The 26,334-nt window shown below is 35.6% G+C and overlaps 1 protein-coding gene across 3 annotated transcripts; it reads right to left on the bottom strand.

Moving 5' to 3' along the window:
• Window positions 1-5,982: 5,982 nt before the first annotated feature.
• Window positions 5,983-17,194, bottom strand: stm (starmaker). 3 transcript variants are annotated; one of them, XM_041967210.1, is made up of 25 exons: window positions 17,111-17,194; window positions 15,789-15,847; window positions 15,127-15,144; window positions 14,856-14,888; window positions 14,738-14,773; window positions 14,527-14,565; window positions 14,337-14,387; window positions 14,171-14,212; window positions 14,043-14,078; window positions 13,877-13,915; window positions 12,576-12,608; window positions 12,428-12,463; window positions 12,091-12,123; window positions 11,926-11,964; window positions 11,701-11,748; window positions 11,231-11,263; window positions 10,818-10,853; window positions 10,516-10,536; window positions 9,758-9,799; window positions 9,333-9,365; window positions 8,075-8,101; window positions 7,752-7,790; window positions 6,621-7,073; window positions 6,235-6,291; window positions 5,983-6,032 (listed from the first exon to the last, which is right to left on the bottom strand). In XM_041967210.1, exons 1-25 carry the CDS (start codon window positions 17,119-17,121, stop codon window positions 6,022-6,024), a joined length of 1,305 nt encoding a protein of 434 aa, XP_041823144.1. In that variant the 5' UTR covers window positions 17,122-17,194; the 3' UTR covers window positions 5,983-6,021. The 3 variants fall into 3 exon arrangements, with proteins under 3 accessions (XP_041823144.1, XP_041823145.1, XP_041823146.1); XM_041967211.1 differs by having other exon boundaries at window positions 14,527-14,553; XM_041967212.1 differs by lacking the exon at window positions 10,516-10,536.
• Between the last annotated feature and the right edge of the window lie 9,140 nt (window positions 17,195-26,334).

The raw sequence follows: 26,334 nt of genomic DNA, 5'->3' as shown, positions 1-26,334 counted from the left end.
TGTAACTCTGCAGCCCAAGGCAAGACCCAGTTTCACTATATTACCTGTTCCTGTGTGTATCACTGCCTATGCCTCTCTGTTTGCATGCCAGTTTTCCATCTTCCCAAAATCCTCCATCTACCTCCTTCCACTTACCAGTACACCACACCCTTTTTAAATTTAAGACACCAAAGCCAGCGCCTTTCTGTCTGTATCATCTCTTTGAGAGCCAACCTGTTTATCAGTAACAGTTACCACTTTTATTCTACCTGGACCAGAAATGTCCATTAGACCTACTCTACATGTTATCCGTCATTAAATATTTAAGCTACAGATTTACTTTAGAAGATGCATACCATAGCTTCCATGTGGCTGTTCTGTTTGTTCAGTGACAAAAGACGTTTGGGTTGCATTCTGTGACACTCCAATTCTCCATATATATGAATGCATTAGGTTAACAGTCAACAGGTGACAGATGAAATAAGAAGGCATGACATCCCACCTGGCAAATAAAACTCTCATCTTAAGATTCTGAGATTAGGGAAAGAGGGAGAGCGAGAAGGTAATGAGTTGTTTTAGCAAAATGAAATCTCTTGAATTATTCAGTTAATATAAATATTGATTTAAGTTATTTTGTTAATATCTGAAAAAAAAAAAAAAATCTGAAGATATAGGAATCTCAGTTTATGCGATAAGACAAGAAACTGTTGAAGTAAAACACTTAATTTCTTTTTCAGTGGTTGAAATTTCTGTTGTATTTTACAGGTGTTGATTATTTTTTATTTAAAATAACAACAACAACAACAACAATAATAATAATAATAATAAGAAGAAGAACAAGAAGAAGAAGAAGAAGAAGAAGAAAAGGAATTTAAACATGTTTTTGCAACATATTTTTATAGATAATTTAGATTTTATAGATCCTATAGGTACTTAAGCAGACAATAAATATAAAAAACAATTTACATGAGCTTACAATTTACTTCCTGGTGCATTTGGTTGCATCTGTCTTTATTTCAAGCCTTAAGTGGAGTTTTTAAAAACAAAGCCATTAAAGGGGAGATAAGATTTAGATGGACCAAAGATTACATCTGAGCTCTAAAAAAGCATTTTTACTTATTTTATTTATTTATATATTTTGTAACGCTCAGTGATAGAACAAACTGTTGGTAGTATAGAGGCTTAACATGGGTAACAGATGATCTGCTGGGAGTAATATGAAATCTGATAAACTGAAGCTGAACAATGTTAACTGTCAGCCAGAGGAGGGCACAGCTAACCTGCTAATCAATGCACATGCACACACTGAAACACACAGACCACAAATATAAAAAGTGGCATTCATGCCTCATGCATACACTCACTCAAACAGGTGCAAATGGTAGAAACATTACTCAATTAGCAAAATATGAAGTGTTTACATAATGTTAAGTGTACATAGTACACCAGTGAATTCATTCATATAGTAAACTGTATGTCCACATTACATCTTGCCCCCCCCGACTCTCCTCTCTGCTCTCCCCTCCTCTTAAGCTGATCACGTTTCATTTGTAATTAACTTTCTTGGTAAAAACAGACTTGTATTGTTCAGATGAAAGATGAAACGTTCTCAACCAAATACGTGAATAAAAACACATGGAAGTCTTAGGAAGGTCTATAATGTTTGTTTCATAAATATATAGCTAGCTAGTTTATAAGAACAGCTAGCTAGTAGCTAATTGAATAGCATTAGCAAAAGCACTTCTTATGAAAACTGCCAGTACAGTATTAGTCAGGGTGGTTAGATTACTGCTGACTATAATCATATAAAGTATATTCAGTAAACTTAAACAAGATCAAACAACATGTTTTTTACTCCCTGGAAACATAATGTCTAACAATCAAATGAAGTTTATGTAACGGTGATGAACCAGATGAGAATCAGATGGATTTTGTTCTCAAATGAATATGGAGCATATTCAGTTTCATGAAGAAAAAGGGTTGTTTGTTTCTGGCTTTTTACTTAAGTTTCACCCCAGTGAACTTTCAAAGCTACAGCTCTGTGTTACTGTGAGTGCTCAGGCTTAGAGGACGTATAGAAAGAAAGCTTTATTAAAGTGATAGAGAGCTGTAGAGAAAATGCTGCCAACATTCCTTGGAACTACATCCATAGACTCCATCCTCCCCCTCCTGTCTTTGCTTTCCTCTTTGAAATGACTTTCCACCGTTTATTTAGCTCTGATCAGGGAGACAAAACAAAGCACTTACACAACACTCCAATGCACAGTCCTTTATGAAATATCTTATCATTATTAATGATAATAAATAACAAACACATAGCCTTAATTTTTCTTTGTCCCAAAAACCAAATAAAATATCCTTGTTGCTGTAGAACTGAACTGAAAAAAACCAAAGGGACACAAATGTAAACTACTCCCACCTGGTGGACAAAACTACTGTGAGCTGCTGAGTTTCCAAAGAAGTAACGATACCTTCAATATTACATCAGCTTTCAAACTGATAGAAAGTATAGATTCATGTTATAATATTCATGTTAAACAACATTTATGAACAAATTTAGTATCAGTATGTATAAGAAATTTATTTTCATGTTGCTAGAATTATTACTGATATGCAGCCTGAATATTAAATGTGTTACAGATGCAGCGAATGAAAAAAACAAAACAAACAAACAAACAAACAAAAAAAAAAAAACAACAAAAAACTGTGCAGCTGTATTATACTGTGTTGATTAGACATTTAAAATGAAGGTTTTCTATCTGTCATACCACAAAACCTAGTGACCTTCCTCCTGTCTGTGGGAATCAGGGCAGAACATGAGTTTGCATCAATCTGCAGCGGGATGTCCTGAAACCAGAACCAAGCTGGAGCCTGGTTGGACTCTGGGATCAGGTCCAGAAGAGGAATTAGGGGCACTTTAAGGTATAGTAGTCTGGTCCAGCTTGGTTCTGAATGACTGGATCTCATCTGGACCTTTGATCCTGATGTCTGACTGAAACCAAGAGCTGTGGGACAACTGAGCAACAAGAACATTGTGTGACAAATAGCAAATAAATACAGATACTTTTTCACGAAAAATATTTTACAAAAAAGTGAAACTGATCACATTTTGATTGACACCCAAAGCAAAGCAATAAACTGTTATTGGCATTAGTATCTGGGGGATAACATTTTAAAGTCATGCAAGTATAAAGTGTTACTTCTACAATTAATCCTGAGATGGAGCAACGAGAAAAGGGACAAAATGGATGAAACTTAATTAAATAATCCCTCTTCAGTGGATGATAAGTTGTTGGTTCACTGAAGAAAATCTTTTACACACAGAGTACTTCCACCTCTGCTGAGGTGTGTGACTTTCAGGTAAAGGTAAATCTCTTCTCACAGATATCGACCTATCAGCTTCTTCTGTGTAAAACTCACTGGGACAAAGTTTTATTTTACATCTCACACAAATGCACAGACACACAGATAGTTATATGTCAGGCTCCACTGACTTGCCCCCTGTTACTGGCCTTGGTCAAGACCCCATTAACCAATCGGGAACTTTCTGAAACAAACAGCCTTTATCTGGCAGGAAGTACCCCTTCTACGCCTTTTCCAGTGGTGTGTATGTGTGCTTGTGAGTCACTTGACCTCTATGGACCTGCAGGCCAATTTTCATTCATTGACTTAGAGAAACTTCATCCTCTCCATCTCAGAAATCAGTCTTCCACATCATCAATCTGTGGCACCAGGTAACCGGACTCCTCCCACTCTAACACACTTGTAATCAGCTTTAGGTGATCTGCCCTGGCTATGTCCACAGGCTTTAGAGCTGCTTATATCAATATAAAAAAAGTAAATAGGTGCAGCAAGGGTGTAAATGTTGATGGTTTTGAGCTCAACTGAATACAAGATTGATATTATGTAACATATAGCTATAAAACCATGTAAATTAGTGGTCAACATGTGATGAAATGATGCAAAATAAAGAATTTAAGAAGAAAAAATAAAAAAACACCCTGGTAACAGGAGTGATTCTGTTACAATGCTGTGAGCAGGATTATACAATTAATGTGAACAGGATGTGACTGGAGCAGAACGAAATGCTTCATTAACACAGAAGAATACACACAAACAGCAGCTGACTGGAAAATGTAAACATCAGGAATCTTGTCCAACAAACCCTCTTCTGCTGAAAGGGTGTAGGCCTGGTTGGCAGCTGAGTAATCATTAGCTGCTGTTTTGATCATTTTTTTTTATTTTTTATTTTTTGCAGAATAGGAATAAAGTCTGTAACACTGATGACTAATGGTAGTGTAAAAGTTTAGCAATCTTTTTATTCTTTATACAAGGATATTGGGGTGTGAGCTTTGTGAGAAGACATGGACAATAATCTCTTGTATCTTCACCACGTATTGATTCTTATATGTTTTTTTAAAATCAGTTTTTACTATCTTGCTGACATGATCATTGTTTTGTGTGTAAATTCATTAGTCATGTCTTTTAAGAACATATTTTGAATAAATTTAGAAGAAAACAATGCAAAGAGAAAAAAAAAAATCTGTTTTAATGTCCTTATTGTTTTTATACAAGTTTTATCTTTCATTACCATTGTAAATAATTACTAATCTTTATTAATTACTTACAATTACAACATATTGTAATTAACCACAAAAAGAGGTAAATGGTTTAGCATTGTGCATCGGTGAAAGGATTTAGTTTAATAACGTATTACCTAAGAACTATTACTCCCACCATAGAAACTCATGTCAAATGACTTTATATGAGACTTATACACATTAAAATACATTTGAAAATATCCTTATAACTGCTTAAGAATACACTTTATCAAGTTGCAATACATTTGTTTGGAACTTGTGTTATTACAAGCTTAACAAGGCTGCAATGCATTAATGCCACAACTGATATGTGGTCTCCATTGTACAGGCAGATCCACCTTCTACTATAGAAAAACCAAACATCCTCTTTGGATAGCATCAGCTAGCTAACGGATGCTTAATGTATAACTTTGTTTTATGATGTTGTATTCTGAAATATCAATTGCATTCTACAGCAGCGCAAACAAATAGCTGAAATTAGTTAACTACATAAGCAAAGATCTAAAATCAGTGTGTATTCCTGGATCAGTATCAAAAAGGAGCTCATAATCCAGTTGCAGAAACATGTTGAATATTAAAACAAAGACTCAGTAAGTTTCTGACAGTTCAAACTTTATTAGCCGCTCCCTGTGTACAATCATCAACTCTGTTCATCACTCAGCTCATTTTAAAAATAATCATTAATGTTTGTAAAGTAAACGATGGACTGTATGTACACATTAGTGTGTGGAATCAGACACACAGAGCAGATCTGAGATCAGCTGGTTTAATGTTTCTGCAGACAGGCTGGCAGAAAGCAAGTTAAAGTTAAAGGACACATCTGAGAGACACAGCCAGGAGACTGGAGGAAGAAAGACAAAAACTAAAGCAGCTTGAGGTAAAACAAAAGAAAGTCAAAAATAAAGAAGAAACAGGAAGCTCGAGACTGAAGTTTAGATGTAGTTTAGCTTGCTGTTGTCATGGCAACTGTAATCCACTGTGGAGGCCGTAGACTTGTTTCTGTCAGGAAACAACATGAAAACACTCGATGAGTCGATAATGTGGCACAGTTTCTCTGTGACTTGTGTTCAAATCAGACAATTCTGCATCTTCTTCTGTTGTTAGAATTGTTAAAGTAGCAATTACTGCAAATTTTATGCACATAACAGCCACCTCTTCCTCAGCAGTTTTATACATCATCTTTGACTTACAGAGAAATTAACTGAAAGTGGACAACTTATGTTAAACTGTATTTCAGCCAGTTCATGTTGTGTAACTCATTAATTTCCTGTCTTTAAGAGCTCTTTTTCAGCTTTTAGAATAAGCTGCTATTTGTTTCTAAATAAATGTACCCTTTAACTGACTCTAGAAACCACCTGAATATGTTCCTATCGATTTTGTGTTGGTTAAAATCCTTTAATACCTGGCGTCGGTGAGCTTCCACAGTTCAGAGACGGAGCGTCTAACTCTTGACTGGAAGAAGAAAAAGGATTACTTGTTATTCTAAAAATCAACAAATGGAGCTGTTTAAATCTGTAATCTGAATAATTTTCTTGCATCAGCAGTAAGACACAGAACGAACTGGTTTAGATTCTGATCAATAAAGTTGTGTCTCAAAGTTTTAACTGTTGTATGATTGGTTGTTGGATAGTGTGATGTAGGAGGTGAAGTTTACCATCTGGGGCAACAGAGGTGGAGTCATCAGCCGTGTCTGCTTGGTCAGCAGGCGTTGCTGCAACAGAAAACAATTCCTAAGTAAAATTGTTTTCTTGACATTCCCTTTGAGAACTTCTACATTTTTCTAGTTTTTCTTGTTTTTCCCAATGAATGAAACAGCTGTTGCAGTGCCACACAGCTGCAGTCATGATGGACTCACAGAATAAACATAAACTATACAGATAATGCATTATTTGTGTTGCGTGTAAAGATTTTTTTTGCCTTAAATTTAAATGTTAACTGGTGTATTCATTTTTATTTTCGTTCGTTTGTATATTTTTTTACACTGAAAACATAATGTTGAACTTAAATCAACGCTGCTGATCTGCTGCCACCACTGTTTACCTTCAGTTGAGTCGAACAGTTCTTCTTTAGTGTCTTCCTTCACAGAGTCATCCTCGGTAATGTCGTCTTCATCATCTTCCACCGTCTCCCCGTCCTCTTCCTCAGTGAGCCCGGAGTCTGCCTGGCCATCACTGTCAGGCTCCGCCTGACTTGTCTCAGAGTCAGCCTTGCTGTCATCCTGGTCTTGAAGCGAACTGTCATCACTGTCACTGGCATCCTGCTCTGTGGGCAGGTCTTCCTCTTCCTCCGTCTCCTGTTGACCAGCTTGCTCTAGTTCTTCTCCTAGTGACTCAGTTGTTTCGGTGTCATCATCTCCATCACTCTCCGGTTTTTCTGCCTCTTCTGAATCCTCAGCTGCCCCCTCTAGGCTCTCTGTACCTAAGCTGTCATTATCATCTGTGGCTTTCTGATCGTCATCACCATCACTGTCATCAAGTTCTTTTGTGTCAGGTTCTGTGGGTTAAATATATTACATATATATTTTACAATATATTACATTATCCGTGGACTTGTTGGCCCAAGTCAAAATTTTGGACACACCTTCTTTACTCAGTGAAGAGGTTCTTGTCACGATATAAACTGCTAAACAAGCCGAACATGTTTTTCTGTATCTATACACCATCTTTACCCATTTTCTAACCTGTCCTGCGCAGCATCATGACAGGAGAAATCTTTACCCATTTCAACTGATTTCCTAAAGAAGACGATACAATTTACCTGTCAACTTTGATGGGGCTTATCTGTTTTGTGGAAACCATTTCAGGTAATAAACTTATGAAGCTGATTATGAAAATGTCACTGTTCACCAAACATACCAGTGGTTGCTTGGAGGGTCTGAACTATGAAGCTTTTTGTTCTTTTTCTTCAGTTTGTTTTATTCTTTTGTGTTTATTACTGGTTTACAGTTATTGAACAGCTTTATTTTTCCCCTTTCCATACTTCTTAAAAGTTGTCTCAGTACATTTAGTCAGATGCTTCTTTAGTTAATCATTTATTATTTTTAATATACATGTATTTTTAATCATACTATGTCTATAATGTCCTATAATCACTTACTTTAGTTAAACTCCTCTATTCTACTAAAGCACTTGCCACTGTCTGAACAGAATTAATATTTAATGTATGTACTACCGTCATTGTCGGTGGCATCAGACTCCTCACTCTGGTCTTCTAAAAACACAAAACAGAACATGGATCAGCAACACTGAAGTAAAGTAATAACTTAATGACCATGACTATGAAGGTCACTGTTGTAATTTTGTAAATGTTTAATGTCAACACATCCTAAGAATAAACAGGATTAACAGGCCACAGAGGATAAGGAAGTAAAAGACTAAAAACACTCCTCTGATTTAATCAGCTTTTATACACTTTGTTCCTTTTTAAAAAACATCACATTTAAGATCAGTAATTAACACACACACACACACACACACACACAGTCAGATACTGACCGTTAGTGTCGGTTGTCTTTACTGAATCTGAGGGAGTTGGAATAAAAAACAGCAAAGGTTTTCTTTTAAGTTAACTTATTATAGTCAATGTCTCAGTAATAGAAGTAGTATATGTAATAAATCAGTGGGTGTATGAATTGGTGTATTAGTTTACTTTTTGATACTTCAAATAAGTACAATCAATCTTTTTTCTGTTCAACAAAGTTTTATTCTTCCTTTTATGACTGTGTTTTCCCTGTAATCATGTCCCTGCAGTGGTTTTATGCTCTTGGTATCACTGTCTAAACATAATGTATATTTAAAGTATTACTGCTGTCCTCAGTGTCTTCACTTTGTTTATCTGCAGAAAACACCAGGGCATAAGAATACACTTTAATCACCCGAAATGCTTCTCTTGAAGCTAAAATGAAAATTAGATGAAGTTCTTTTGTTAAGAAAGAAAAAACTAGCAAGACGACATTTGTGCAATGAAATAAGTCCAAACGTACAGGATTGAGCATTTCGCATACATGATGGCACCAAAGCAGAGATCACATGGTGTAGCGCTCTGTAACAACTGCAAATAGGAATGACTAATGAGCAGAACATTTTTCAAGACTGTAATGACCAAAAGGGTTTGTTCTGTTTACTTCTAACCAAACCCACACTAAGCACAAAAGAAACTATTTCTGTTAGTCACTTTAAAGTGATTCGGTAAATAGTAACATGTCCGGTTATTGTTATGTAACACCACGTGTCATCCGGATGTTTTCCTACAGTTTTATATTTTGTGTTTACTCTCAGGGCAATGAATGGTTTCGTTGTATTCTGTTAATCCTGACAGTAGTTTTCCTTGTAAAAAATATATATATACACGTACCACAGCAAGCCATTTGAATTTGAGGTCCAGCATCTTTTGATCAAAAATCTGACAAATCGGCCTATTTTGTCATTGCGGCGAAGTGGAAACCAAATCATAATTATTAGATGATATCAGATGGCAGGTATTTGATAAAATTTGCCAAGCTAAATGTATAAACACTGAAAACGTTTTAATATATTAACTGATTAAATTGGATCTATCCAAGAACCAAGTAGAGAGTTGATCAGGAGTAACAGCAATACTGGTTATACCATAGGTAATGAGCTGCCAGCTAAATTTAGTTTAATGTGAGTCACTGTGGATGAGTGGCAGGTTAATGATACTGAGACAACTTTAGTCCACTTCTAAATTATATGTGTTCGAAGTGCTTTGTACAACAAAGCCACACACACTCACCTTTTTCAACTGTCTCAGCAGAGTCTGTGGGATCTGAAACAAATGAGAAAATAAATGTTTTCTGATGTTTTTGTTTCTTTTTATACTTGTGGAAATATTACTGCATATGTTGCCTTTATAGAGACAGTTAATCTAGTAATAGTGGTGGTGGAGCAGCAAGTAGTATAAGTAGCTGTAGTAATAATGTCCTGGCATTCAGTACTGTCCATAGTATTAACTGCAGCATTATAGCAAGGCCAAGTCTGTATTTCCTCATATTTCTTTTTTGGCTCATTACTATAAAAGAGTGATTAATAATTCACTATTTTTGAGGATGTCACATGTTTTTCTGACTCTTTTACTTCTTCCATAAAGGAAATTTAATCCAGAGATATTCCTGTGTGCAAATATCAGCGCTACTCAGGAATAATATTAGTTGTAATTACCCTCTTCCTTGGGGTCGTCATCAGAGTCCTTACTGGCATCTTCTACAAAGTCATAACATCAGGCCATAAGAAAACAACATTATCACAGAATGGCTCACAATATGAAAGATGGCAGTCAGGTAAACTTTAACATACAGAGAACACACAGGTGTTTCACCTTCAGGAGTTATGTTACGTAACTAACATGGAGGTTAGCCGTGTGGTTTTCTTACAGCCTTGTATCTTTATTAGAAACAATAGGCTACATTATGTGATACAGATCGGTCAGAGTTTTACAGTTGTTGGTCCTGCATATCTTGTTAATAACATGTGGTAAGAATTCAAAGAGCTAAAGGAAGTAAAAGACTTTAAAAAGTAACAGGAATTTAATGTGGTGAGCACCCTATCAGAATAAAAGCATGAGCCACAGGACTCGCCTCAGCTCTGATTTAATCATTGTTTTAAATGCGTCATGTCTTCTTTCCCATTATATTCAAATTGAACCTGATCTGATTGGCCAGATTATTTACACTTAAAATTTGCCCTTCATCTCAGTTGTTTCTTCTGAGTCAGAGGAACCAAAAACACACACAAAAAAATCCTTTTTGCTCCTTTTTTGGAATGTAACTTTCTTATTCCTCCTATAGCTCAGGTTTTTCCAGGTAGTCTGACTCTGATGCAGAGTTCAGATGACGGAACTCCTGAGTTGATTAACACCAGAGTAAAGGTGGATAAGAGAAGAAGGAAAAAAGAAATCAGAGGCTGTTAGGGTAAATTACCGTCAGATGATTTGGGAGCGACTGTAGAGAAAAAAATGTTATATAATTAACACGTTATATAATATTTAATCATGACAGTATATCAGATAGCTAGCAATTACTTAACAAGACAGCACAAGTAAGCATAAGAAAAGAAAGAAAGAAATTTGCTTGTTAACAATGTATTACACGATAAGTATTAGTTTCTTTAGTCCACAAGTTTGTACATATATAAGTAGATGTATCTAGTGCATGCAGATTTATCTAAGCACATCTGTACATTTATGATTCCACAAACACATAAAAAGGCAAACACTTTTCACCTCTGTCATCATCTGTGACGGTCTCAACTCTGTCATCTACAGACACAGAGAGCAATTTATTGGGAATACAGATAAAATCCATTTTAGGTAATATAACTTATATGAAAAAAAACAAAAGAATCAATGCATCACCAAATGCCATAATGAAAACAAAACAAACAAAAAAAACCAAAAAACAAAACTCCTTTTGAACTGTGTTGACTATTGTTGGACTTTTTCAGTTATAAAACGATTAAGGTACTTTCATTTAGTTGTAGTTTAAGTTGAGAAAGTCAATTCAAAGACTTTAGGAAGAGACTGACTAATGAGCTTTTCTGTGTTGGACGTCATTCGATCACTCAACAGAACTAGCATGGTTTGAATCAGGTGAACACACAGACAGATGGGTGGCTGCACAGAAACAGACAAGTTACCTTTGATGTCTTCAAGAGATTCTAGGCTGTCACCTGTGGAATTAAATAAACATGTTTTAATGAAGTAAAATTATGCCAATTGTTGTTCTTTTGATGTGGGACTGGCTAATATCACAGCTAAAACACCAGCCTTTGCAATATCAGGTTTCATCACATTGATTTTGTAATTAAACCAAACATGTAAAGACAGAAACCTTTTGTCAGAAAACATGGAGTCCATAAATGTTTATCTTCATATGTACACACACACATATACAAAATGTACTTATACTAATGTGGAACATATGTATTTTCATTTATGTTTATGTGTTTAATTTCCTCATTGCGGTTGTTTTCTTGTAGTCATTGTCATTATATGGTCTCTTGTAGTCATTTTGCGTGTCTCAGTGTGTGTGTCTGTGCAGAATGAACCTGTTCAGTTAAGCATAAAACAATATCAAAAACTGACAAGAAGGAAATCTTAATCTCACCTTCAGTAGACTCTTTGCTGGAACTTGTGGCTTCATCTGAAATGGTTTCTAGAAAACAAAACAAACAAACAAACAACAAAAAAAAAAACAAAGAAAAAAAAACGTATTCATAAATTATGCAGATGGGCAATATGACAACAAATTTTCAGTGTTTTAAAGACAGATCACAATCTAAATTTAAAATTTAATTATCTCACTAATTGAGGACTTCATAGTTTCACTGACCTGGACCTTCAGTTGATTGATCAGCTGATTTTCCTTGATCTGTAACACACAGACAAGTAAAGAGAATTTAATTTAATTTAATTTAATTTAATTTAATTTAATTTAATTTAATTTAATTTAATTTAATTAAAAGCTCACAGGTAAATCAAAACAGAGACCACTTACCTTCAATTGTTTCAGTAGAGTCTTGGTCATTATCTGAAAATGAAATAAAGAAATACATGTTAATATTGTTTTACGGTGTGTCAGTTTAAGGCAGACATACAGTGGTAGTCATGATATTCTAAACTTGTTACTTGATTTTCTTAAAATATTTTGTAAAACTGTTTTTGTAAAGTGTGTATTGAAAACAAGCAGTTTCTTTTAATTGCTGTCACATTGTGGTCAATTTGTGTTTGGGGGCCAGACTGAACTGTATGAAAAGTAAAAGACACAGAACTATAAAGGCAGATTAGAATTTAAATCTACGATAACTTAAATAAAAAATCTGACTGACACTGACCTGCTGCTTCAGTGGGCTCATTTGATGCTTCGAGACCTGAAGCACATGTGAGTAAACATATGAACACGTGAGCAGGCAGAAAGAGAGACACAGGTAAACAAACACAGAGACAATTAAAGACACACAGACTAATGAGAAGACAGTTTACCAGCAGTCTGTTCAGCAGAGTCTATGCTGTCACCTGTGGAATAAAATAACAGGTTGTTTATATTGTTTTATGTGTGAAATTCACCCAGACAAGCAGTAATAGTTGTTGATTTGTTGGCATATTATACCTTTAGATCAGACTAGTACACTAATTAAAGTCAGATTATATCAAATATGATCATTAATGTAGATCTTAAAACCTAAATAACCTGATTTTATAAGAATATTTTAAAGTTCTGACATGTACCAAGTATATGCACCAAAACTCAAGAAAAGAAGCAGATATATTTGTATATCCTACATATTTTTGTTTTTAAATTCCTCTTGAAATTGATGTAAATAATCTTTTCTCATCCAACTAAAGGCTGTATTTCCCCAGTGACAAGAACATGTTGAGGGATTATTATGTTAATGATAGAAAATGAAAATGGCCATGACCCCACAAGCTTCAAACACCTCTCCAGTTCTGTTTGGCACAAATGTTCTCACTAAACAATTTGATGGGGAGTATCAGTGCACAGTTCACAAGTTTCTTAAGACATGATTTGTGGGACTGAAGTCCAGAGCACTTCAGGAAAGGTTTTCATGTATCCTGGTTTGTCCCAGAAAAAAATCCCCACAGAATGATGCTGCCACCACCATGTTTGACTGCATGAATGGTGATAATAAGGTGATAGTGTCTGGTTTCAGACACATACGTGAGAATTTATTTTATTTTTATTGATCAGGGACCATGCACAATTTAAAACAAAGATGTTGACGTACGGTTCCAGCATTAGCCTTAGGCTCAATTACATTCTAATAATGTAGGAAGTATGGACAAATTGTTCTTTTGTTAATCAGATCAGGAAATTTAGCTTATTCTGGTCTAAAAATAATCCAGGTGGCTTTTAGAAAGAAATGGGCTCTCCACTAAAGAAGCCTGATTAATAAGTATTGCAAGGATTGTTTCCCTTTTGTAATACTTTCTTTTTGTTTTATTTTATTTTATTTTTTTTAACTTGTTGGTTATTTGTTTGATCAATGTTCTTTGATTCTCACTAAACAGCTGGATCTCAGAATTCCTTTTTGTGCTTCCAAACATTTTTATTTGAGAAAGATGAACTTTTGGAATCTCAAAATCTATTTTTGTTTGGACATTGTCCAAGATCTGTGAGTGGTGGAAGCAGGATGCACCAAAGTGATGCAATAACCTTATGATTATTTGTATATCAGTGGTCATTTTGTGTCTTGTTTAGTCATTCATCTCTAAATGAAGATACAGTGAAACAAGACACTCAAATATATAAACTTTTATCTCACCTTCAGTGGTTTCTTCATCACTGTCATCTGAACCAGCCTCTGAAAAACAAAATCAATCCCTTACTTAGAGTTTAAAATGGCAGATATTTTCCTTTATCAATGAGTTATAAAACAAACAAACAGACAAAAAAACAAAACAAGAGAATTACTTGAAGCCCACACTAACCTAGTGATTCAGTTGTCTCATCTGATTCTGTGGGAGCTGAAACACACACACAGGTAAAAAGACTGACAAGTGAGTAGGCAGGTAAACACAGAGGCAGACACAGGCTGATAAATGAACAGAGGAGTTACCTTCAGTCTGCTCAAGAGAGTCTCTGCTGTCATCTGTGGGACCTAAAAACAGTTTAATGTATTATTTATGAAGATCCTGTGGTAAAAGTACAAGCATATCCAATGGTACACAGGTGTGTCAAACTGGTTGTTTTGTGGCCCCTTCATTCATATCTGGACAACTCACCTTCAGCGTTGTCTGTCACTGAATCAAGTCCATTTCTCTCATCTGAAATGACTAAAATATGACGCACATTAAATAAGTAGAATACGGTAATTGGAGGTCTACTATAGAAATGAACAATTTAAAAATAAAAACTTAAAAAGCAAATATGCAATTTTAAGTAAATATACTTGTACTTCAGGCAAACACTGACCTGGTGTTTCAGTAGCCTCATCTGAATCTGAGTGAGTTACTTAAAAGATACAGAATAAAAAACAGAAAGAAAAATGTATCTTTTCAGTATAAATATACACACAGTTAATACATACATAAAGATGGTAATCTTATTCATGCTTTGTAAATACAGCATGTGCACAGTGGGGCCTAAAAGGGGCTGTGCTGTGTGTAAATAATGAGCAACATACCAGGTGCTGCTGTCACAGGTTCATCTGTATTAATTTCTGAAACAGCAGATCAACATTGTCAGTGAAACACAAGAGCTTTCAGTGTCGAGTTTGTGTGAGTTTGGGTGTGTGTGTTTACCATCCAGGTGTGCCAAAAGGACTGCACTTCTCTCTATGATAAATGAATAGAAGCAAACAGATTTATTGCTCTCTTGTACTTGAACAATAGAGTCTTGTTGTATATAAGATAAACCTCAATATGACCAACAGTTGTGCCTGTAATGACAACTACAACCTGAAGGGGGTGCTAACTACACAATACACTATATCTATTGAAGTCACAACAATTCTGCACTCTGATTGGCTGCTGCATTTTTTAAGATGAATTGGAAAATAAAGCTGATATTTACCATCATCTGTATTATCATCTGTTAGATGAAAGAAAAGAGAGAGAGAAAGAGAGAGGAGAAATAAATAAAATCATTAGACATTAGCCACTATGTTTGATTGTTGTCAATTAAATGTACATTTTATTTTATGTTACCATTTATAGAAATAATATTTCAAGCTTGTATCTTAAACAGTCATGAATTATTACTTAAAAGTTTTTATGTTTATAATATGTCATCTCTAAAATAAATATATGTACAAACATTTTCAACAGGTTATCAAAGTTTTAACTGATGACTTTGTTAAAGCTACAAGTAAAAATTAAAAGAAAATACAAAAACAATATTTGTGTTGACATGTAGATATTCTCTGGCAAACAGATTTTTTGAACAGTTTAAATTCTATTTGTCTTTCCAGTCCAAATATCTAAACAATAAACAACTGTCCAGAAAAAAATAGTGTAAAGACAAAAGGCTTAAAAGAATAATTGCTAGTTTAAAAATGGTTGTAAGAAGCATATAACTGCAAAAAATATATTTACATAACTCAGTTATTATGTATTTATATTTAAATCTAAAATCTCCTAACTTTTTCAGTCTTATCAATCTTCCAAAGTGATTAGTAAATAGTCTACACTCTTAAAGGAGCCATAGTGCGTGTTGATGATGATGTCATTGCTTACTTTGGACCGGAGCTGCAAGGGATACAGCTGCAAGGGCGCAGAGAAGGAGCACAACACACCTAGAAACAAACAAACAAATACGCACACATATACAATGAAAAGTTTGCAATTCAAATGGATCAGTCTGGTTTGACTGCAGCTTGTTTGAATGCTGTTTTCTTTTGCATTCAAGTTGAACTGCAAGCAAAAAAGTTCCCATCGTATCAACCTTTAGGTTAATATTCCATCTGACTGCATGTAAATACTGTATATAACAATCATGCCACAAAAATATATGATAAATATAATAAAAATCTGATCATTCATATGTGAGGATGGTTTTATCTAATACATAAAAAATTCTAGAATTGAAATAAAAGAAAAACTCCTCCAGTGATTTTAGATTACTTTTATCTTCATCAAAAAGAATATGAGCATCCTGGATAAAGTAAAAAACAGAAATCAAACAATTTCAGGTGTGTTCAATGGCAGCTGGGTGAAACCATTCTTCAACCTGAAGGGTTAAATGACTGTGTGCCTTTGTGTTTCCTCTCTAGGAAAAAAAAGAAATACAAAGCGTCTCTTCTTTTCCAATGTATAGACAGAAACGAGCTGCAAGAGAAAACCCAGCTCTAATCTTCAAAGAGATGGGAATGTTCGTGCTCGGTGAGAAAAAAATTTCTTCCTTTATCCTGGAAACTGTGTAGTCCTTCTGCAACTTTTATACACAACAGAAAGGCCCACAAATACACCTGAACACTGACAACGACCAGATAATAAAATCCTGACCTGAAACAAGGCTAAAATGATATCCAGACTAAATCCAACAGAAAACGAACCAGTATCAAGAGTTTTTGTCATCACTGTTGAAGTAATGTAATGTGATATAGTCCAAAGTAACCATGAATAAATATTTATTAATTTAATTTCCTTATATTTCTTTAGTTAAGAATTAGAATATCAAATAAGTGTGCAGTGATGAAAAAGCTCAGTATGATGCTTTATAAAGTCATTAAAAACCAACTTAAACTCACAAGGTGACAATAACTCAACAGCACAAAATCTTCCACCACGAGAAGAATGTGAGTAACTTTATCAATGTAGATAGAAACATGATGTCACGATATGCAGAGAAACTTTCAACAAAGCCTAAAAGTTTTAGTGTGATTGTCCTGTTAAGTTTGGGTTAAGCAGCGGTCTTGGATGGGCTGCTGTGACGTACAATTAATTTGTTCCTTCTCTTACTGTAAAGACTGCCGTCTAAAATCAGTAAGAGAAGGAACCTCTCTGATAAAGTGAACTTACTGGAGTTTATCAGAAGAACAATCAGAGGATTAACTCACCGGTGGAGCATGTCGTTTTTTCAGCAGGGCAACAGGAAGTAAAATTTAAAGAGAAGATACTTCAGTGTTGAGTTTCTGAATTCTGACTTCAGCTGAACAGCAGTAGCTTTTTATACTCAGACTCTCTCCTCCCCTCCTCCCTCCTCCCTCCCAGTCATCCCTCCCCCTTCCCTCTCACCTCCTTGCTTCTTATCACTTAACCTTCTTCCCTCTAATCATATTTAATTGGATTATATTAGAAAAAAGACCCGTTATCAGGATCCGTTGTTGACTTTCAGGTGTTCAAACTAAAGTTAACTAAAGCTAAATTCAAAACAAGGTTGAATATGTTTTTTTTTTTTCTTTACCAGATATCATTCTAGGTTTAGGCAAAATATTATTATTGTTAAAGTGGTACACGCAAGGGAGCATGTAGAATAATTTTATAAATTTTTTGCATTTAATTTTTATATGAAAAATGTATCTCACATGCAAGAAAACACCACAAAAATACAACAAAAATAAATTGTAGAATTACTCAACTCTCAATTTTGCTATTCTTAACATAGCTATTTCTGCATTTGAGTAGCTGAACAATGTGTTAGCAAACTTTATTTATTTATTTAATCATTTAAGATCCTTGGCTTTGAAAAACATGATGTAATCATAGACTTTATGACACTATGGTACATGAAGTGATCATATTGATAATAGACCCCTCAAAGACCTAAAATAGTTCTCTTTAGAATAAGAATCTTTTGTTTTTGTGTAGTCTGGTCATTTTGACATTAAGATAACTAATCTGAATCAAAGAGAGAATATTATCGCTTGATGCGCACACAATTATCTTGGAAGGACATTTTGTTTTTATCTTTGTATCAATGCCTTGCAAACACATGACTAAATACAAACATAGTATATTGTCCGGTGCTGATTTTCCTCAGCCGAATTCTTCATGTACCTCTTTTTTTCCCCCCAATCATATCTTCTGAATTTTTCTGAAAGTTTCCTGTTTTCACATTATTTTTTTCAATAACATTTAGTAAGACTATCAGATAAATGTAGAGCTGTAAAAAAAAAAAGACAATTAGGATATTTAATTGTGAAATCTTACAGCAGATCTGTGCCCACTCAAACTTATAAACCAGGTTTCATTTCCAGTCCGCCATATATGACCTGGTCAGGACTCACATGAACTGTTGCATATAAAATTTACTTGAAATTGTGGCAATGATATTGTTGCTCTGAACTACCTACAAGTACAATGATGCATCAACCTTAGCTCATGTTTCACCTCTGTACCTTTCAAACATGGCGGTGAGACGTAATAAAGGTGCAGCTATCCCAGTTCAAGGTGGGGGAGAAGGACTGTTGCAGTATACAAAGGACTCTGAAGCACTTTATTTTTCATCATACAGGGCTAGCATTTGTGTAAAAGTACTTTGAGCTAAACGGTGATCATTTTCAAAATAAACTTTACCCAGAATGATTAATAAATATCATAAAAATGATTTTTTATGGTAATTAAAAAACTATGTGAAGAAAATTGTGTCACAGAACTTTAACCCTCATTTAAAGGGAGAAACTACAACAAACATGAGTTTTTGTCAAATCACAAACACGGACATGTTACTTTATTTCCTTTGGTGCCTAAAATTGCTTCAGCCAATGCACTGCAACACCATATTTGTTTCTACCCAGTTTAGGGTTTAATCCAGGGAGGTTTCACGAGCTAAACATTTGCCACAAAGCACACAAATCTAATTCCACCAGTCTGACTGTACACCATCCACAGTTAAGTTTCCAAGCAGGAAATGCAGAGAAACATTTGTGCTTTTGTGTGAGCATGCTGTTTGGTATGTCCTTTGAGGCAAACTGGTTTGACAGTAAGAGATTATTAGAAGGAGTGTTTTTTTTTTTTTTTTTTTTTAAGTCAGAGAACTTGTATCCTGTACTTTCTTGTGGACATGAAACTGATTTTCATGCTCACACTGATATATTTAGACTGCGGTTTAGGACACAAATCAGAACATCTTCATGAATGAGCTGAAATTCACAAATTTGCAGGTTTTGTGGAATTTCGGGATTTTATGAATCTTCTGTTTCAGTGGATCATGTTGAATTACATGTTTTTTCCAGATGAATTTCCACAGGATTTTATACTTAATAAAAAGTCTTGAAACACAAAGTTTAAAAAACGTTTTACAAGGTCTTAAAATAGAGTTTGATAGATTTTATAATAGATGTAGTGAGTCAAGGCACATATGCACATTAATCTCTAAATGAACTCAGAAGCCACTTGAGTGATCAGATGGAGATGTTTTCTATGAAAAAGTTTCCCAGCTGAAGGTTTTGGCCACGAGAAAAGCTCTCAAGGTGAGTCACCAGAGAGTTAGGAAGGAAGTATAGAGTCAAAGAAACCGGATTATTCTGAAGGTTCATAATGTCAATGTCCAATATCAGATATACTGATACCTTTGACAGAGATATTTATATGATTTTTGTTTTTGCAAGGTTTCACTTTTTCTCTGTCACAACAATGCACCCAAAAAGTCAGGATCAGGATTACGATTAAATCTTATGGGACAAGCTGTGATCTAAACTGATGGGATTCCTGATCAGTTTCAGAGAACATGGTCTAAATGGGCAGGACCTGGAGCAGAGATAAAACAGGACAAGGACATTGAAAATATGATTACTGTGTGAGTCAGAATATTGCCATGAGCATGTTGAGGAACATCTGACATTGGGGCAGCAGATACAGTAAGATTATCAGTGCTCCCACCAAGTGTAACTAAACAAAAACATGACTGGGTTCATACTTGTTAAGCAGATCTCATATGAGCATTCGGTCAAGGACAAGTAGGAGTAATAAAAGAGTAAAAACAGTCTGTTGAGTTTTCCAGACATAATAACCTTCTCAAGATTTGGCTTTGACACAAAGTTTCTAATTCTTGTGTGTAATTTTTTTTTTTTTCCAGATGATTATATATGATGTCATGTTGATGTCATGGACAGAAACTCACAGATATCATGGCGCCATCTCTAAAGATAATAGTATAAATAATGATAGAAAAAATATCTTTGTGACACACACCGAACTTTACTGTAGATGTAAAATAAATCCCTCACCTGTGTGTGTTGAAGCGTGTGTGTGCTCAGGGGTACTTTGAGCTGCTATCTGATCGTGTTTTGAATGTTTTCAAAGAGCAGCAGTTGAAGTTCAGTGAAGAAGGGAAATCCAGCAGAGAAATGTCGACTGAAAGGGCAGGACACATTTAATCGCCGGATCCCCTGAAGTGAACTATTTGAACTGCTGAGTTTGACTAAATGAGATTGCAGACAGTCGGTTCAGGTTCACATCTTAAAAGCTGATGTAATAGAAATAATAAGCACACACACATACAATGCTTACTGACAGCCAAAAACATTCTGTAAAAAGCAGCGTAAAAATTGAGCCCACTTGCTGAATAATTTAGAATGATGCAAAAGCAAATGAAGGAAATATATTGAGTAAACACATTTTTTAGGGAGGGCCCTAAAATTTTTATTGGAAAGGATTTTCTGCCACCTTTGTCAGGAAAATATGGATCAATGATTTTCAAGGAGCATATATAGGTGAGTCGTGTTATTCTTGTTTAACTGTTGTTAACTATACCAATAAAAGTCAACATATTCCAGTGGTGAATCTGTGAAGAAGATGTAGCCTGGCTGTGCAGAAAGGAGCAGAATAGTGTATGTTATATAGTAAGGAAAAGTGGCAGATAAATAAACAAACAAACAAACAAACAAATAAATAAATAAACAAACAAACATAGCAGGGTGTGCACTGTTTTGTAATAATGTCATGGAGAGCTGGTCTCTCTTGAGTCATGTTTACCAGTTGATGTTTAGTTTCTTCACTCCACATGGGCATGTTGATAATTACTTTTAATTAATTTACTATTCTCAACGGCCAATCAGACTGAGCATGCTCACTGACAGACAGGATACCCAATACAAGTTAAAGGTGTTGATGGAATCTGACAACGGCTATGAGGCACATACAGAAAAGTTTGAGAGACAGATGCTTGGCTTGCTGTCTTTGTGTCACACAGGATGAGGTGGGTGAACTGGGTTAGGACCCTACTCAGACTGACAATCATTATTGCTGTTGTTTCAGATTTGAGCTGATTGGCCAGTGATAGGTCACCAGATCCTCAACTTAATCTCAATTGTCCCTTTTTGAACCAAGTTATTCCAGTTCATGTTCAGGGCTGGTGCTAGAGGAAGTTCTATTTTTTTCTAACTAAAAACTGGCTTAGTTTTCAATATTCCAGTTTTACATCACTATTATCACATCATTTTAAATTAAAATCTCTTCCAAGGTACCTTTGAGACTCCCTATTGTGTATTCTGAATTTCTAAAGATGATAACAGTACAGTAAGGCTGTTATTCTCCTTAAAAACAACAGATAACAGCATTTTATTCATCCCAGCAAATGGATGTCTTAATATCACCTGGTCTGGTTTTAAGGACTGTTTTAAAAAGCAGTTGTGTTTGTGAACTATGCAACATCAAAACCTGTATATGCAGCACACTGAGAAGCTTTCACAGACATGACTAATGGTATAAAACACTAAACAGCAGAACAGTGTATGGAACACCGAGATAAAGCAGAGAGAAGACTGAAGGCATGCCATATTTTCACTTAAGTGTTAAAGATGTTTGTAAACACAGCAGACAGCTAATTAGCATTGTGTTTTATTATGGGTTTAGGCACAGAATCTGACCCAGTGTCTCAAGGAGTCTGTCTCAAGAAAAAAACTGATGCCATTGTTACAGTGAAGGAAGATGGACTGGAATGAGCTGCTGTGAAGAGGGGCTTCAGGCTTGCAGTGATGTGCCTCAGCCCTTTCAGTTAACAGTAGAATCTCCTTTCTTAAGGGATTATGTTTTGCTGAAAAGGAGACACGGATTTGCACGGATGCTAATTTGGCACTTTGACTACCTGTGCTGCTGACCCAATAACAGTGCCCCCCCATCTGAATCTTTGCCGTAAAATCAAGAAATTAAAATAAACCTTTTTAAAAGAAGCTGCAGAAGGAAAATATATGTTCAGTTTTCTTATTAGCTCACTAAATCTGTAAATGGACTTTTTAAAGACATTTCTGTCCACATGCTTTGTGCATGGTTGCAATACAAAACATAGCAGACACTACATAGTCAGGTACTTTATGAGCCTAACAGATAATGAAACAGCTCCAAGAGTTTGGTGAATCAACCTAGAGGACTGAAAACAAGAATGGAAAAACTACGAGTCTGTATCAGGCTCAATGGGTTTCTCTTCTGTCCTTTAAGATGAATCTGATGGCTTGCAGATAACTTGATGAGGAGGTCAGTTAATTTGAATTGGGTGTGTTGGAGACACAAAATATCTAAAACATGTAGGGCCGCGGTACTTGGCGACTGGGTTGAGACACACTGCATTAATGGAACAAACTATTCCAGGGTTCACTTCTATTTGGTAAACTACAGTACATGTTGCTACATCCTTTATTTTATGAATATCTGTGCCTTTGTTTTGAGTTTCTTAGATTTGATTTTGGTGAATTTTAAAACCAAGATGTTACCAGGTTGTAATGACCAAAATCCTATTTTTTTTCCTTTCATACAACTCATGGAATTGATTTTAGGGCTATGTGGACATGGCTTTCCAGCTGCCAATTTTAATGTTTATAACTGACCTCGGGCATTTCAGTATAGTTACACAGTGAATATATATCCTATACTTAGCCATGAAACATCAATAATACATGTACTGTCACCATAAAACTGCAACTTTACTATTACAAAAGCATCAAAGGCTAGTCATTTAGCTTTTCTTGTCCTTCTGAAGTCTGAAGTTCTTTTTTACCTGGACAAATATTTACTGCCAATCAAAATAAAATGTAATCTATAAACTTGCTATGACAGTTACGCAATTGTTAATATGTCTCAGTCTGATCCTCTGAGTGATCTCATAAGTATGTCTTTTCAGCTAAAGTAGTTGATACCAATGACTAAACCAAAAAGACATCCAAGACGCAAATTTTAAATACGACTTAACATTCACCCTTACACAAAAGACAGTTCATTGTTGTCCCACCAGTTTAATCACCAAAAGCTACAGTTATGTTTGTATATACTTGTTGTCGTTCATGTTTGCCTCAGTTCATCTTTTCATAGGTGCTCCTGATGATGCTCTGCTTTTTTCCACCACAGATCATGTTTTCTGTCTGGTTTCTTTTAAATTGTGGAGGCAGTTTGTCTGTTTTTCTGTATTGATACAATTATTCCTGTTGTTTTTGTTTTCTATTTTTATCTCCTTTGTTTTTTCACTTCCTCCCTCTCTCTTCTCCACACTCTCTCCCCTTTGTTTGCTCCCCCTGTTAGATGCAGTGTTAATATTCTGTTAAACTCCCCTTTGGTAAAACCTTTTTTTTGGTACAACATGGCAGCATTCTACCATTAAAATCATTCTGTTTTTTATGATACTGGACAGGAGAAGGTTGCATTTTTGGTCCCTGACATTTTTTTTTACTTTGTTTAGCTAGCAAAATGTCATAGCTGACTACACAAAGAGAAACATGAATAATCCCAAATTCAGTTTAGAAATTAATTTTGAGTAACAGCTGGCCTCTTATAATTATTTAGATAGGCTCATAGACAAATATAAATACTGACAGGTGTACAAGACAGATGTACTGTGCTGAAGTAAAAACCTGAAGAAACCAAATAACTGCTCTGAGAGCAGTTTTAACAGCACCGGTCAACTGAGGACAAAACCCACATAGAAGAAAGACTGGAATAAATCTGTCAAAGTGTGTTAATGTGCGTGAGTGTGTTAATGTGTGGTAATGTGCGTGGGCTTGTGTGTTGATGCATGTGTGCATTGGCATGCTAACAGCCTTTAATAAGGTTTGTGTCGATAAATCATTTGTACAACAGCAGTAACCAGAGAGCCACAGTCAATTTAACTTTCAACTGTCACTCGGAAAAGAAAAAAAACATTTGTGTTGCAACATGTAAAAACTATAGAAAAACATATAGTTTCAGCAAATGAAGTAAATTATTAAATATGATTTATATTTTCACATTACAGGCATTTATCAGACCAAAGCAACTTACAATGGTTAGGCAGTAGCCTTAAGGGTCTTGGCTAAGGCACCAGGAAAAAGGTTTGTTTAAAAAATCTGAAATACTTATGTTATTTTATACATGATAAAATAGTATGGACAAAAATAATTGATAACAGATACTGTTTTTAAGTGCATATGTATGAACACAAACACTGTGGGTGCTGTTAAACTTCAGAATCTGATGATTTGTAGTGAATGTTCTGAGAAAAGTTGCTGGTTCAGTCTGAGCTTGGATGTGATTTTTTGTCACCTTCCCCCAAATGTCAGCAGCTGAAGCCTTGATGCCACCACTCCAGCAATCCAGAGCAAAGAAGCTTAAAGAATCCTTGTAGCAGTCTATTGCACACTTGAAGAACTGCAGTCTCCTCAGAAGGAGGTGTTTACCTTGTCCTCTCCTGTGGAGGGCTTCAGTGTTATCCAATCACTACATTTTTTTTTTTTTTTTTTGTAGAGTTGCACTTCTAAGAATTTATACGTATCGACAATATTCCCTCCCACCCATGCAATACGCAATATGGAGGAGTTGTCTGAGAGCAGAGAAAGAGGTGTAAAGGGTGACTGGTCATCCCTAAAGCATACAAACTGTATGCTGTGCTAAAACAAAGATTTAAGATAATAATATTGACAAGCAGAGCCGGGTCAAAGCATTAGTAAACTAAACAGTTGCTTTGGGCCCGCACCCTAAATAAAAATATGCTTAGGGCCCCATAAAGGCTCGGGCCAGCCCTGCTAACAAGCCATCAAAGAAACCCTAAGATCCAGAGATAATCATGGCATTAAAGGATGTTGATAGCACTGAGACTGTGCATGATGGGATTTGGAATTGAGATATATTCCTTTGAGGGCATGGATAAACAGTTGACATCATTATATTCTAAGTATAAAACCATTATGGCACAACAGGAGTGGAAATGTCATCAGTGTTGTGATAAGAGTTCTGTTGTAGTGGAAAGCTGAGGAAGGAAAATGAAACTATATAATTATTCAGTCTTCATTGTCAAATTGTTCCATATTTTTCTGTGAACATTTAACAATCTGCCTAAAATGCTTCCCACCTTTATCACCCATTTGTTCAGTGGTTCTCAAAATGGGGATCAGGACCCAACGGAGGGGTTGCTAGATAATTTCAGGGGGTCGCCTTCATTTTTTAACACATTAATTCATGAACAGCAAAGTTAGTACACCTGCCATATTAAAATCTGAATTTGACATTATCTCCACGAGAGAATCTGATTTTGGGGGTGTAAATGTCTTGTCACAGCAGTAAACCATCAAAAACTACTTTACCCTCCTTATTTATTAAGATTCTGACAGTTTTCCAGCCAGGATAGCTGCAAGATGACCTGTTACATAACACAATCAATCACCAAGTCGCTGCGTGAGGGTGGGGGTTGTGAATACCAGCGTATGTTATCTTGGGGGTTGTGGCTCAAAAAGTTTGAGTACCACTGCATTGGTTGATAGTATCAAGCTGCCTGAGCTTTGTTGATCCAGGACAATGGGGGAGATTGGTAACGTGCATAGGACTCTGTTGTCGTCTCTAATGAATATAAAAAAGAAAAGGGAAGGAAGGGAGAAATAGAGGAGGGAATGGGAGATAGGGGATGGGAAGGAGGTGGTATTGATGCTGTCCTTTTGAAGTCCCATTACTAACAGAAGCAGAGCAACAGAGCTGCACACTGTTTTTATAGAAAAAGACTTTTTTCTTTAATTAGAACTCAACAGATGAACATTTATCAGCTTTCAGAATAAAGTGAATGATTAATTAACCAAACTGTGTGTTTTCCATGGACTTGAACAGCAGTGGGTATTCAGCCTTCCTTTCAGTGGAACTGCAAGAAAAACAATCCTGGGGTCATTGGAATAAATGCAGGACAGGTTGCAATCAGAAAACGGAATAATCCATTAAGCTATGCATTAAGAAGACAAAAAGGGGCTGGCTTCAGACACTGTGCCAGACTCTGTCCCAGTCTGTTGCTACCTCTGCCCTAACACTCTGCAAGCATGTGGAGAAGTGAGCTGCTGTTTTTCTGAAGGTTTGCTTTGTTGGTTTGTTGGCTGCTGTTACGTTTCTGAAGCAACAA

This window comes from Melanotaenia boesemani, chromosome 17 (assembly GCF_017639745.1).
Source record: "Melanotaenia boesemani isolate fMelBoe1 chromosome 17, fMelBoe1.pri, whole genome shotgun sequence".
Lineage (NCBI taxonomy): Eukaryota > Metazoa > Chordata > Actinopteri > Atheriniformes > Melanotaeniidae > Melanotaenia > Melanotaenia boesemani.
This window is presented reverse-complemented; position numbering and strand designations above follow the sequence as displayed.